This window comes from Pristiophorus japonicus, chromosome 1 (genome assembly GCF_044704955.1).
Source record: "Pristiophorus japonicus isolate sPriJap1 chromosome 1, sPriJap1.hap1, whole genome shotgun sequence".
Lineage (NCBI taxonomy): Eukaryota > Metazoa > Chordata > Chondrichthyes > Pristiophoridae > Pristiophorus > Pristiophorus japonicus.
Window position 1 is genome coordinate 299,798,480 of NC_091977.1, and position 15,742 is coordinate 299,814,221.

A 15,742-nucleotide genomic window follows, 5' to 3' on the forward strand; every position below is an offset into this window, starting at 1 on the left:
TTTAGAGCAGAATAAAATTAACATAGCTCTGATTATAAAGACTAGTAATGCTGCATTGTAAGACTGTATGATTCTTCTAATTGCTTCTTCCATTGTCGAAATGTACTTTTCAGCTGCAGAATCTTAGTCATAATGTCATCTTCACTTTGGATTCACTATTGAAGGGAGACCTGAAAGATGTCAAGGGGGTAAGTGCCTGCATCTAGTAACAGAATGGTACTGATTGATGTAAGTGCCAAATTTTGGGATATTGACTGCACATATATATACCATCCTATGCCAGGAAGTGCAAAATAAAACTTAGCATTTGAGGATGGTGTCATAACCTTGAGTTTTTAAACTGGCCATCAAACAGTAACTAAAAATGGCAATTTATTCTTTGCAGTATAGCAAAGGATAAAAAATGTTATATGTGCAACATTGGTAATAGAAGATTTTGGTGGGATTATTGGGTTTAAGCAATCATATTGAAATTTAGCCCAGGCTGATGGGATGAACGCTAGCTCCCTGACCCATATGAGGGATCTCCATGAAATTTTAATCTTGATCTAGTTTCCAATGCACAATAATCCATAACAAAGAACTGGTTATGATCTAACCTTGAGTGAGAATTATGAAGCAATAAAGATGGTTGGTGTGGGAAATAAAAAAATCACATTGGGGCAATGCAAGGCGCTTTTAAGGTTTGAATTAAGCAGACCAGGATGATCTTGTGTACCCTGGCAAGGCTGTATTGCAAGGTTTCTCCAACATTGAAAATGCATTTTCGAGATGCTAATACTCTATTCAGTCATTACCTTGGTAACTGCATGAATGTTGTATCTGTATTTTATGTTCCAACTGCAGTTTTATTAACCAGGGCTGTAAAGGATAAACAGAGTTGTGAACCTGTGGAATTCTCGACCGCAGAGAGTTGTTGATGCCAGTTCATTGGATACATTCAGGAGGAAGTTAGATCTGGCCCTTATAGCTAAAGGGATCAAGGGGTATGGAGAGAAAGCAGGAAAGGGGTACTGAAGTGAATGATCAGCCATGATCTTATTGAATGGTGGTGCAGACTCGATGGGCCGAATGCCTACTCCTGCAGCTATTTTCTATGCTTCGATGGGCTTAAGTTTCGGACTCCCGCTAGAATGCCGCACGTCGGAGAGGCCCGCCTAATTTGTAGAATAAAAATTGCGCCGAATACTTGCCTCCCGATTCTCAGATAGCTGTAGGCCCGTTTCTAGCTCGGCGTGGCGCAGCAGGAGCTGCTGGGGGCGGAGCTACAGCCCTGCGCCAAAAACAGTGCCGGCAACTGCTCCCGGGCGACGACCCTATCCTAAGCCGAAGGGACATCGCCCCTATCCCGTGCCGGGTAGCCTGACTCATCTTACCTGGCAGCGGGACCTGCCCGCCCGGCCTCTCACTGGGGGCGGGCCCCACCCGAAGAGTCGGCGGTGTCTTCTGCATGCGAGCCCCGTCCGAAGTCCTCGGTGGGGCTCGGCTTCGGCGGCGGCGGCAAGCGTCTTGGTGCGGGCCCCGCCCGAAGTCGTCGGTGGTGGCGGCGGGGCCCGCCTGCCTGGCCTCTCGCTGGGGGTGGGCCCTGCCTGAAGAGTTGGCGGCAGCCCGGCATCGGCTGCGTGTGGGCCCCGCCCGAAGTCCTCGGCGGGGCCCGGCTTCGTTGTTTTCTGCCCCCACCCATTCATCATTCAACCACCCCCCCCCCCTCGTTCATCTTCTTCCCCACCCCCTCTCTTCTTCCCCCTCCCCCTCTCTTCCCCCCCCCACCCCCCTCTCTTCTCCCCCTCTCTTCTCTTCTCTTCCCCCCCCCTCCCCCTCCAGGTACTGCAGTAGGTAAGTCAAAATAATATTTTTTTTGTGATTTTTAATTTTTTTTTATTTTTACATTTTTTTGATTGATTTATTGATTTATTTATCATTTATTATTGATGATGGCTCTTTATTTGTAAAAGTGAAGTGTTTTAATGTTTGTAAACCCCCCCCCCCCCCCCCCCCCCCCGCCATCTCGCATTCCCTACGCCTGATTTCTAAATGTAGGCAAGGTTTTTCTGACGTCCAAAAATCTACACTTACTCCATTCTAAGTTAGTTTGGAGTAAGTTTTCGCTGCCTAAACTTGCAAAACAGGCGTAAGTGGCTGGACACGCCTCCTTTTGGAAAAAAAAAATCTGTTCTTAAAATGGAACTATTCTAACTCGGAGCAAACTAAATGCTGACAATTGCAATTTCTAGGATGCTCCATTCTAAACTAGTTGCTCCAAAAAAATAGGAACAACTCAGGCCGAAACTTGACCCCAATGTTTCTGTGTTAAGCATCCTTTAAGTCTGCCTATTGCTTTAAATAACACAAGCATGGAGGATTACCTCAAAATAAAAGAATCAAGACTGCTACCTGTGGAGTGGGCAATGACTTGCATAATTGAGTTATGCTGGTTCATGACCACCAATTGGAGTGAAATCTCTAATGATCATGAATGTCATGGCATTCTGCCCCAAGGCCCAGATCTCCTAGTAAAAGATCCTCTCGGAATGAGTGATTACAGTATGGTTGAATTTGTAATACAGATTGAGGGTGAGCGATTTGTGTCAGAAACGAGCATACTATGCTTAAATAAAGGGGACTACAGTGGGATGAGGGCAGAGTTGGCTAAAGTAGACTGGAAACACAGACTAAACGGTGGCGCAATTGAGGAACAGTGGAGGACTTTTAAGGAGCTCTTTCATAGTGCGCAACAAAAATATATTCCAGTGTAAAAGAAGGGTGGTAAGAGAAGGGATAACCAAGGAAATAAAGGAGAGTATCAAATCAAAGACCGATGCGTATAAGGTGGCCAAGGTTAGTGGGAAACTAGAAGATTGGGAAAATTTTAAACAACAGCAAAGAATGACTAAAAAGCAATAAAGAAAGGAAAGATAGATTACGAAGGTAAACTTGCGCAAAACATAAAAACAGATAGTAAAAGCTTTTATAGATATATAAAACAGAAAAGAGTGACTAAAGTAAATGTTGGTCCCTTAGAAGATGAAAAGGGGGATTTAATAATGGGAAATGTGGAAATGGCTGAGACCGTAAACAATTATTTTGCTTCAGTCTTCACAGTGGAAGACACAAAAACCATGCCAAAAATTGCTGGTCACAGGAATGTGGGAAGGGAGGACCTTGAGACAATCACTATCACTACGGGGTAGTGCTGGACAGGCTAATGGGGCTCAAGGTAGACAAGTCCCCTGGTCCTGATGAAATGCATCCCAGGATATTAAGAGATGGCAGAAGTTATAGCAGATGCATTCGTTATAATCTACCAAAATTCTCTGGACTCTGGGGAGGTACCAGCGGATTGGAAAGCAGCTAATGTAATGCCTCTGTTTAAAAAAAGGGGGCAGACAAAAGGCAGGTAACTATAGGCCGGTTAGTTTAACATCTGTAGTGGGGAAAATGCTTGAAACTATCATTAAGGAAGAAATAGCGGGACATCTAGATAGGAATAGTGCAATCAAGCAGACGCAGCATGGAGGGGAAATCATGTTTAACTAATTTACTGGAATTCTTTGAGGATATAACGAGCATGGTGGATAGAGGTGTACCGATGGATGTGGTGTATTTAGATTTCCAAAAGGCATTCGATAAGGTGCCACACAAAAGTTTACTGCAAAGATAAGGGTACGTGGAGTCAGAGGAAATGTATTGGCATGGATAGAGAATTGGCTGGCGAACAGAAAGCAGAGAGTCGGGATAAATGGGTCCTTTTCGGGTTGGAAATCGGTGGTTAGTGGTGTGCCACAGGGATCGGTGCTGGGACCACAACTGTTTACAATACACATAGATGACCTGGAAGAGGGGACAGATTGTAGTGTAACAAAATTTGCAGATGACACAAAGATTAGTGGGAAAGCGGGTTGTGTAGAGGACACAGAGGCTGCAAAGAGATTTGGATAGGTTAAGCGAATGGGCTAAGGTTTGGCAGATGGAATACAATGTCGGAAAGTGAGGTCATCCACCTTGGGGAAAAATTATTTGAATGGGGAGAAATTACAACATGCTGCGGTGCAGAGGGACCTGGGGGTCCTTGTGCATGAATCCCAAAAAGTTAGTTTGCAGGTGCAGCAGGTAATCAGGAAGGCGAATGGAATGTTGGCCTTCATTGCGAGAGGGATGGAGTACAAAAGCAGGGAGGTCCTGCTGCAACTGTATAGGGTATTGGTAAGGCTGCACCAGGAGTACTGCATGCAGTTTTGGTCACCTTACTTAAGGAAGGATATACTGGCTTTGGAGGGGGTACAGAGACGATTCACTAGGCTGATTCCGGAGATGAGGGGGTTACCTTATGATGATAGATTGAGTAGACTGGGTCTTTACTCGTTGGAGTTCAGAAGGATGAGGGGTGATCTTATAGAAACATTTAAAATCATGAAAGGGATAGACAAGATAGAGGCAGAGAGGTTGTTTCCACTGGTAGGGGAAACTAGAACTAGGGGGCACAGCCTCAAAATACAGGGAATCCAATTTAAAACCGAGTTGAGAAGGATTTTCTTCTCCCAGAGGGTTGTGAATCTGTGGAATTCTTTGCCCAAGGAAGCAGTTGAGGCTAGCTCATTGAATGTATTCAAGTCATAGATAGATAGATTTTTAACCAATAAGGGAATTAAGGGTTACGGGGAGAGGGCGGGTAAGTGGAGCTGAGTCCACGGCCAGATCAGCCATGATCTTATTGAATGGCGGAGCAGGCTCGAGGGGCTCGATGGCCTACTCCTGTTCCTAATTCTTATGTTCTTATGTTCTTATTGCCAAATGGAGGCTGTCGGTAATGGAAAATTCCTGCAATGTGCAGTCATTGTGTTATAACACTTCCCTGGGGAAGATTATTTTAAGTTGCTCATCCGAGTGAACAAAGAATCATTGAGCTGACTGACGATGTTCTCTGTGGAAGGACCACTGCTGGCAGTGCTGTCTCTGTTATTGACTGGCAGGGCAGCTTGAAACAAATGTGACAATTCCAATAATATTTCCCTGAAGTTTAGTCTGCGAAGGGAGTTCTCCTCTGACAGTCGAGGTACCCCTGCCTGGAGCTGTATACATATTTCAGTAAGTAATGACAATTGCAAGCAGGTCACCTTGCACATGGGTGTGCACTGAATGGCACACCCATGTTCACAAGTTAACCTTTAAGAGATGACTTTGTGAAAAAGCAGAATGTGACTGGCCTTTATCGGGCATATTATATGGGTAGGATCATCAAGGCCGCGAGAGGCGTCGGGAGTTCGTTGGTGAGGTGTGAGTCCGGGGTCGGAGGCCTATAAAAGGCCGCGAGAGGCGTCGGGAGTTCGTTGGTGAGGCGTGAGTCCGGGGTCGGAGGCCTATAAAAGGCCGCGAGAGGCGTCGGGAGTTCGTTGGTGAGGCGTGAGTCCGGGGTCGGAGGCCTATAAAAGGTCGGAAGTTCGTTGGTGAGGCGTGCTTGTGTAGCTACAAGGAGAAGGCAAAAAAGTAGAAAGAAACAGAAAGGTGACGTCACAGCCTAGGGGGTAAGTGATTGGCTGGTGATTGGTGAGTAGTTTTTCTTTTTCTTCTTATATTAGTCAGTAACTTTTAACATTGTTGTTGCCAATTTAAGTGTATCTAAGGGTTAAGTCATGCAGGAGAGCTCGGTCGGGTGTTATGCTCCTCCTGTACCATGTGGGAACTCGGGGACACTTCCGGTGTCCCTGGCGACGACGTGTGCGGGAAGTGTATCCGCCTCGAGCTCCTGACGGTCCGCGGAATTGGAGCTGAGGGTGGATTCACTCTGGAGCATCCACGATGCTGAGAATGATGTGAGTATCACGTGTAGTGAGTTGGTCTTCCCGCAGGAGAAGGGTCCACAGCCAGATAGGGAATGGAGGACCAGCAGGAAGAGTAGTGCAAGGAAGGAAGTGCAGGGGTCCCCTGTGGTCATCCCCCTGCAAAACAGATACACCGCTTTGAGTACTGTTGGGGGGGGGGATGACTCATCAGGGGAGGGCAGCAGCAGCCAAGTTCATGGCACCGTGGCTGGCTCTGCTGCACAGGAGGGCAGGAAAAAGAGTGGGAGCGCAATGGTGAGGGGAATAGATAGGCGTTTCTGCGGCCGCAACAGAGACTCCAGGATGGTATGTTGCCTCCCTGGTGCAAGGGTCAAGGATGTCTCGGAGCGGGTGCAGGACATTCTGAAATGGGAGGGAGAACAGCCAGTTGTCGTGGTGCACATTGGTACCAACGACATAGGTAAAAAAAAGGGATGAGGTCCTACGAAACGAATTTTAGGAGCTAAATTAAAAAGTTGGACCTCAAAAGTAGTAATCTCGGGATTGCTACCAGTGCCACGTGCTAGTCAGAGTAGGAATCGCAGGATAGCGCAGATGAATACGTGGCTTGAGCAGTGGTGCAGCAGGGGGGGATTCAAATTCCTGGGGCATTGGAACCGGTTCTGGGGGAAGTGGGACCAGTACAAACCGGACGGTCTGCACCTGGGCAGGACCGGAACCAATGTCCTCGGGGGAGTGTTTGCTAGTGCTGTTGGGGAGGAGTTAAACTAATATGGCAGGGGGATGGGAACCAATGCAGGGAGACAGAGGGAGACAAAAAGGAGGCAAAAGCAAAAGACAGAAAGGAGATGAGGAAAAGTGGAGGGCAGAGAAACCCAAGGCAAAGAACAAAAAGGGCCACTGTATAGCAAAATTCTAAAAGGACAAAGGGTGTTGAAAAAACAAGCCGGAAGGCTTTGTGTCTTAATGCAAGGAGTATCCGCAATAAGGTGGATGAATTAACTCTGCAAATAGACGTTAACAAATATGATGTGATTGAGATTACGGAGACGTGGCTCCAGGATGATCAGGGCTGGGAACTCAACATCCAGGGGTATTCAATATTCAGGAAGGATAGAATAAAAGGAAAAGGAGGTGGGGTAGCATTGCTGGTTAAAGAGGAGATTAATGCAATAGTTAGGAAAGACATTAGCTTGGATGATGTGGAATCTATATGGGTAGAGCTGCAGAACACCAAAGGGCAAAAAACGTTAGTGGGAGTTGTGTACAGACCTCCAAACAGTAGTAGTGATGTTGGGGAGGGCATCAAACAGGAAATTAAGGGTGCATGCAATAAAGGTGTAGCAGTTATAATGGGTGACTTTAATATGCACATAGATTGGGCTAGCCAAACTGGAAGCAATGCGGTGGAGGAGGATTTCCTGGAGTGCATAAGGGATGGTTTTCTAGACCAATATGTCGAGGAACCAACTAGGGGGGAGGCCATCTTAGATTGGGTGTTGTGTAATGAGAGAGGATTAATTAGCAATCTCATTGTGCGAGGCCCCTTGGGGAAGAGTGACCATAATCTGGTGGAATTCTGCATTAGGATGGAGAATGAAACAGTTAATTCAGAGACCATGGTCCAGAACTTAAAGAAGGGTAACTTTGAAGGTATGAGGCGTGAATTGGCTAGGATAGATTGGCGAATGATACTAAAGGGGTTGACTGTGGATGGGCAATGGCAGACACTTAGAGACCGCATGGATGAATTACAACAATTGTACATTCCTGTCTGGCGTAAAAATAAAAAAGGGAAGGTGGCTCAACCGTGGCTATCAAGGGAAATCAGGGATAGTATTAAAGCCAAGGAAGTGGCATAGAAATTGGCCAGCAATAGCAGCGAACCCGGGGACTGAGAGAAATTTAGAACTCAGCAGAGGAGGACAAAGGGTTTGATTCGGGCAGGGAAAATGGAGTACGAGAAGAAGTTTGCAGGGAACATTAAAGCGGATTGCAAAAGTTTCTATAGGTATGTAAAGAGAAAAAGGTTAGCAAAGACAAACGTAGGTCCCCTGCAGTCAGAATCAGGGGAAGTCATAACAGGGAACAAAGAAATGGCAGACCAATTGAACAAGTACTTTGGTTCGGTATTCACTAAGGAGGACACAAACAACCTTCCGGATATAAAAGGGGTCAGAGGGTCTAGTAAGGAGGAGGAACTGAGGGAAATCTTTATTAGTCGGGAAATTGTGTTGGGGAAATTGATGGGATTGAAGGCCGATAAATCCCCAGGGCCTGATGGACTGCATCCCAGAGTACTTAAGGAGGTGGCCTTGGAAATAGCGGATGCATTGACAGTCATTTTCCAACATTCCATTGACTCTGGATCAGTTCCTATCGAGTGGAGGGTAGCCAATGTAACCCCACTTTTTAAAAAAGGAGGGAGAGAGAAAACAGGGAATTATAGACCGGTCAGCCTGACCTCAGTAGTGGGTAAAATGATGGAATCAATTATTAAGGATGTCATAGCAGCACATTTGGAAAATGGTGACATGATAGGTCCAAGTCAGCATGGATTTGTGAAAGGGAAATCATGCTTGACAAATCTTCTGGAATATTTTGAGGATGTTTCCAGTAAAGTGGACAAAGGAGAACCAGTTGATGTGGTATATTTGGACTTTCAGAAGGCTTTCGACAAGGTCCCCACAAGAGATTAATGTGCAAAGTTAAAGCACATGGGATTGGGGGTAGTGTGCTGACGTGGATTGAGAACTGGTTGTCAGACAGGAAGCAAAGAGTATGAGTAAATGGGTACTTTTCAGAATGGCAGGCAGTGACTAGTGGGGTACCGCAAGGTTCTGTGCTGGGGCCCCAGCTGTTTACATTGTACATTAATGATTTAGATGAGGGGATTAAATGTAGTATCTCCAAATTTGCGGATGACACTAAGTTGGGTGGCAGTGTGAGCTGCGAGGAGGATGCTATGAGGCTGCAGAGTGACTTGGATAGGTTAGGTGAGTGGGCAAATGCATGGCAGATGAAGTATAATGTGGATAAATGTGAGGTTATCCACTTTGGTGGTAAAAACAGAGAGACAGACTATTATCTGAATGGTGACAGATTAGGAAAAGGGAAGGTGCAACGAGACCTGGGTGTCATGGTACATCAGTCATTGAAGGTTGGCATGCAGGTACAGCAGGCGGTTAAGAAAGCAAATGGCATGTTGGCCTTCATAGCGAGGGGATTTGAGTACAGGGGCAGGGAGGTGTTGCTGCAGTTGTACAGGGCCTTGGTGAGGCCACACCTGGAGTATTGTGTACAGTTTTGGTCTCCTACCTTGAGGAAGGACATTCTTGCTATTGAGGGAGTGCAGCGAAGATGCACCAGACTGATTCCCGGGATGGTGGGACTGACCTATCAAGAAAGACTGGATCAACTGGGCTTGTATTCACTGGAGTTCAGAAGAGTGAGAGGGGACCTCATAGAAACGTTTAAAATTCTGACGGGTTTGGACAGGTTGGATGCAGGAAGAATGTTCCCAATGTTGGGGAAGTCCAGAACCAGGGGTCACAGTCTAAGGATAAGGGGTAAGCCATTTAGGACCGAGATGAGGAGAAACTTCTTCACCCAGAGAGTGGTGAACCTGTGGAATTCTCTACCACAGAAAGTAGTTGAGGCCAATTCACTAAATATATTCAAAAGGGAGTTGGATGAAGTCGTTACTACTCGGGGGATCAAGGGGTATGGCGAGAAAGCAGGAAGGGGGTACTGAAGTTTCATGTTCAGCCATGAACTCATTGAATGGCGGTGCAGGCTGGAAGGGCTGAATGGCCTGCTCCTGCACCTATTTTCTATGTTTCTAATAATGGTTACATAGACTTGCAAAGGATATACAGCACAGAAAAAGGCCATTCGTCCCAACCAGTGCAAACCGGCATTTATGTTCCACTCGAGCCTCCTCCCTTCTTTTCTCATCTAACTCTTATCAGCATAACCCTCTATTCCTTTCTCCCTCATATGCTTATCTAGCTTCCCCTTAAATGCATCTACACTATTCACTTCAACCATTCCCTATAATAGCGAGTTTCACATTCTCACCATTATCTGGATAAAGAAGTTTCTTCTGAATTCCCTAATTGATTTCTTCATGATTATCTTACATTGATGGCCTCTAGTTTTGCTCTTCCCCGCAAGTCGAAACACTCGGGTAGAAATTGCGGCCCCCCCCCAACCCGAAACACGGGGCGCTCCCACCCCGATTCGATGGTTTTTACCGCAGCTATGGTTCAGATCGCCTCTTGAGCGACATTCGGCTCTTTGTTTTATTTTCTCTCCGATCCAGAACTCGATCATAATGGGGACGGTTACTACACCTGGGGGGCGGATACGCGGCGGTGACGGCAACTGAGGGGCGGAAGGTGGGTGCGGAGCGGAGTGACCGCCGCGATGATGTCACCGCGGATCTCCCCTTCACTTAAAGGGGAGAGCCTCCGCGATTATAAAACTTCGGGCCACCAGGGAGGGTTTTTCTTGGCCAGCGGCCTGGCACCCAAGAATGGTGCCAGGCTGCCTATTGGCGACCCGGCCGAACCCAGGGGCATATTTGTCGGGCTGACATGGCAGTCGGCCGACAAAAATAAACGTGGCGGCAGCGGCATTGCATCCTCCCCTTTAAGGGAAGCTGCACCGTTGCTGCAGAAGGCCACAGCCTCACTGGATCACCAGGAAAAAGATTGTTTTTTCACCGCCGGGTGGGCCAAAGATTTCCCATGGGGAAAATCGGCGTCGGGGGTGGGGGGGGAACGGGGGGGAGTTAGATCGGCGGTGCGCAAGGTGATGATGCGTTTAAGACGGATCAGCACAGCGGAGCAGTAGGGGATGTTCGGGCACCGCTGGGAAAACTCGGAAGGGCAATTGGGCTATCAGCGGCAAATCCACCAAAAGTCGCTGGCCACTCCACTCCGCAGCATGGCCACTGATTTGTGGTGGTAACGCCTTAAGGAGAGGGGCAATTTCGGCCCCTCTGTGTCTACACGCATCAAAACCTTTCATAACTTTAAAGACCTCTATTAGGTCACTCCTTAGCCTTCTCTTTTCAAGCGAAAAGAGAACCAGCGTGTTGATCCTTTCCTGATATCCTCGCATTTCTGGTATAATCCTGGCAAATCTTTATTGCACCCTCTCCAATACCTCTATCGTTTTTATAATATGGCGACCAGAATTGTGCGCAGTACTCCCAAGTATGGTCTAATTAAAGTTCGATACAAGTTTAGCATAACTTCCCTACTTTTCCATTCTATCCATCTAGAAATAAACTTTGGTTTGCTTTTTTATGGCCTTGTTAACCTGCGTCACTACTTTTAGTGATTGATTGAGATTTGAATGTAGGGAATATGATTTAAGAAGTTTGCAGATGACACTAAAATTGGCTGTGTGGTTGATAATGAAGAGGAAAATTATGGACTGCAGGAGGATATCGATCTACTGGTCAGGTGGGCAGAGCAGTGGCAAATGGAATTTAATTCGGAGGAGTGTGAGGTAATGCACTTTGGGAGAGCTAATAAGGAAAGGGTATACACATGAATGTTAGGCCACGTAATAGTGTAGATGAACAAGGGGACCTTGGAGTGCTTGTCCACAGATCCCTGAAAGTAGCAGGCAAGGTGGTTATGAAGGCATATGGAATGCTTGCCTTTATTGGCTGAGACATGGAATACAAGAGCAGGGAGGTTATGCTTAAATTGTATAATACTCTGGTTAGGCCACAACTGGAGTACTGCATTCAATTCTGGTCGCCATATTATAGGAAGGATATGATTGCACTGGAGAGGGTGCAGAGGAAATTTACCAGGATGCTGTCTGGAATGGAGGAGAATCTTAGCTATGAGGACAGATTGGATAGGCTGGGTTTGTTCTCATTGGAACAGAGGAGGTGTACAACATTTTGAGGGGCCTGGATATAGTGGATAGCAAGGGCCTATTTCCCTTGGTGGAGGGGTCATTACGAGGGTGCATAGTTTTAAGGTCGTTGATGGAAGGTTCAGGGAGGATTTGAGGGGAGGCTTCTTCATGCAGAGGGTTGTGGGGGTCAGAAACTTACTGCTTTGCTTGGAAGAGTGGTGGATGCAGCAACGCTCACCACATTTAAGCGGTGCTTGGATGGGCTCTTAAAGTGCCGTAACCTGCAGGGTTACTGACCTAGAGCTGGTAAATGGGATTAGACTGGATAACCTCTTGTTTGCTGGTGCAGATACAATAGTAAGTACTGCAGGGAATTGAATTCGGCCAAGGTGATGATCTGAAGTAGTTTTGATTGCCTGGATGGGTCAGAGGAATTTTCCCAGATTTCCCCCCCCCCCCCCCCCCCCCCCAATTGGCCTGGGTTTTTAATCTAGATTTTGCCTCTCCCAGGAGATCACATTGCTCTGATTGGGGTGGAATGCAGAATGTTTCGCTGCAAGGGGTGTTGCAGTTGTGTGGGGCGGACTGGTTGGGCTGGGTGCTTTTTACCTTTCCGCCATTGTTCATAGGTTTATATTTAGCCTTCAGGGCTGCTGACCGAGGGGCCATGTGGCTGGCTCTTTGTCGGCCGGCATCGACAAGATGGGTCGAAATGGCCTCCTTCTGTGCTGTAGCTATCTATATTTCTATGTTGTGCACAGGTGCAACGTCCTGAATCCGGAACTCTGAAAACCGGACATTTTGCGTGTAGCTGTTGGAGTCGTCTGGAATCCGGAATTATTGTCTGGAAACCGGACATTTTTGAAGCAAAACCCAAAATCCGGCAAGGATTCGGTCGAGGATTCCGGATTTCAGACGGATTTTCTTGTCTGAAATCTGGAAAAAAAAAACGGCACGGATGTGGTCCCGAGGTTTCCGGACATCAGACGAGGATCCCTTTGCTCTTCTACTCCATTTAGATTCTTATTTTCCAAGTAACATGCGATCCCCCTACTTTTCTTACCAAAATATAATACTTCACATTTACCTGTGTTGCCAATTATATGCCCATTCTGCAAGTTTATTAATGTTGTCTTATAATTTGTTGCAGTCCTTCTTAGTATTGACTATGCCCCTCCCGCCCATTTGATGTCAACTGCAAATTCAGAAATTGTGTGTTTGATTCCAAAGTCTAAATCATGAATATAAATTGTGACCAACATTGGTCCCAGCACTGATCCCAAAATGCACAGCACCACTTTCCACCTTTTGCCATTCAAAAAAGCTACCTTTTACCCCTACTCTCAGCTTTCTGTCTTGAAGCGAGCTAGCTATCCATTCTGCTACTTGTCCCCTGACACTGCATTTTCTGACCTTGTTCATTAATCTATTATGTGGTACCTTTTATACAGGCATTTTGAAAATGTAGATAAATTACATCTACTGCATTATCCTTGTCTATTCTCTGTTACCCTTCAAAAAATTCAATGAGGTTGGTTAAGCAAGATTTTCCCTTTTGAAATCCATGCTGACTATTCGTTATTCTATTTTTTGTTTCTAGATGTTCTATTTTCTCCTTCAATAGGGAATTAATTATTTATCCTACCACTGATGTTAAGCTGACTGGCCTGTAATTCCCTGGTCATGTTCTATCACCCTTCTTAAATATAGGAAATTTTTTAGCTATTCACTAGCCCTTTGGCACAACACTTTTTTTCTAAGGAATTATGAAATATGTGTAGTAATGCCTCTACTGTCTCTTCCATAGATTCTTCTAAAATGCACGGATGTAATCAGAGATTTTATCCTCAGAGTTTGATTAATTTATTTAATATTTCTCTATTTTAAATGCAGTTCTCTAATTTCTAATATGTCCCCCTGTTTTGTCTCCCTGGTAAATTCTGAAGCAAAGTAATTATTTAATATTGCTGCCATTTCTCTATCGCTGCCTGCAATATCTTGTCCATCGCTAAGTGGCCGTATTGCCATATCATGCCTTTTATTATTTATGTGCCTGTAGAATATTTTACTATTTTGTTTAATGCTCCTTGATGATTTAATTTCATAATCCTTCTTTACCTTCCTAATTGTTTTTTGACTTCTCTCCTAATTACTTCGTATTCTCTCTTGTCATGCTCTGCCTTGTTGCCCATGTACTTAGTGTTTGCTTCTTTCCTTACCCCCAATTTTTTCCTTGTGTCTTTATTCATCCACGGTGTCTCATTAGTATTTATCATCTTGTTTTTTAGCGGAATATACTGCATAGATCTTCTGTTAACATCACTGAATTCCACGGAGGTTTATTAGCTCATAAGAACATTAGAACATAAGAAATAGGAACAGGAGTAGGCCATACGGCCCTTCGAGCCTGCATCGCCATTCAATCTGATCTGATCATGGACTCTGCTCCAATTCCCTGCCCGCTCCCCATTACCCCTTATCCCCTTATCGTTTAAGAAACTGTCTATTTCTGTCTTAAATTTATTCAATGTCCCAGCTTCCACAACTCTGAGGCAGCGAATTCTACAGATTTACAACCCTCGGAGAGAAGAAATTTCTCATCTGTTTTGAATGGGCGGTCCCTTATTCTAAGATCATGCCCTCTTTCTCCATTTAAATAATAACTTGCTCTTGTTTTTTTTTCTGCCAAAGTGCATGACCTCACACTTTCCAACATTACACTCCATCTGCCAAATTTTTGCCCACTCACTTAGCCTGTCTGTCCTTTTGCAGATTTTTTGTGTCCTCCTCACACATTGCTTTTCTCCAAGTTTGTAGATGGCACTAAGCTGGGTGGTGGTGTGAGCTGTGAGGAGGATGCTAAGAGGCTGCAGGGTGACTTGGACAGGTTAGGCGAGTGGGAAAAATGCATGGCAGATGCATTATAATGTGGATAAATGTGAGGTTATCCACTTTGGTGGCAAAAACATGAAGGCAGAATATTATCTGAATGGCGGCAGATTCGGAAAAGAGGAGGTGCAACGAGACCTGGGTGTCATGGTACATCAGTCATTGAAGGTTGGCATGCAGGTGCAGCATGCAGTCAAGAAGGCAAATGGCATGTTGGCCTTCATAGCTAGGGAATTTGAGTATAGGAGCAGGGAGGTCTTGCAGCAGCTGTACAGGGCCTTGATGAGGCCTCACCTAGAATATTGTGTTCAGTTTTGGTCTCCTAATCTGAGGAAGGACGTTCTTGCGATTGAGGGAGTGCAGCGAAGGTTCACCAGACTGATTCCTGGGATGGCAGGACTGACATATGAGGAGAGACTGGATCGACTGGCCTGTATTCACTGGAGTTTAGAAGAATGAGAGGGGATCTCATAGAAACATAGAAAATTCTGACGGGACGGGACAGGTTAGACGCAGGAAGAATGTTCCCGATGTTGGGGGAGTCCAGAACCAGGGGTCACAGTCTAAGGATAAGGGGTAAGCCATTTAGGACTGAGATGAGGAGAAACTGCTTCACTCAGAGTTGTTAACCTGTGGAATTCTCTTCCGCAGAGAGTTGTTAATGCCAATTCGTTAGATATATTCAAGAGGGAGTTGTATATGGCCCTTACAGCTCAAGGGATCAAGGGGTATGGAGAGAATGCAGAAAAGGGGTACTGAGGTGAATGATCAGCCATGATCTTATTGAATGGTGGTGCTGACTCGAAGGGCTGAATGGCCTACTCCTGCACCTATTTTCTATGTTTCTATGCTTTTCCTCCCATCTTTGTATCGTCAGCAAACTTGGCTACGTTGCACTCAGTCCCTTCTTCCAAGTCATTAATATTGATTGTAAATAGTTGGGGTCCCAGCACTGATCCCTGCGGCACCCCACTAGTTACTGGTTGCCAACCAGAGAATGAACCATTTATCCCGACTCTCTGTTCTGTTAGTTAGCCAATCCTCTATCCCTGTCACATATGGTAATGACACTGTTACAGCATTTGTGCAAGAGTGCCTCGTAAAAGGAACAGAGGAGTAGGCAATACAGGTCCTCAAGCCTGTTCCGCTATTCAGTTGGATCATGGCTGATCTGTACCTCAACTAGCCTT

The 15,742-nt window shown here is 45.8% G+C and overlaps 1 protein-coding gene across 5 annotated transcripts in view; it reads left to right on the top strand.

The window, feature by feature from the left end:
• Positions 1 to 15,742, top strand: part of LOC139271360 (arf-GAP with SH3 domain, ANK repeat and PH domain-containing protein 1-like) — a 525,010-nt gene that overhangs the window by 206,153 nt on the left and 303,115 nt on the right. For all 5 annotated transcript variants that reach the window (XM_070888507.1, XM_070888511.1, XM_070888508.1 and 2 more), the window contains one exon: positions 114 to 188. In XM_070888507.1, the coding sequence (XP_070744608.1) occupies positions 114 to 188 (75 nt within the window). The remainder of the gene's footprint in view (positions 1 to 113; positions 189 to 15,742) is intronic.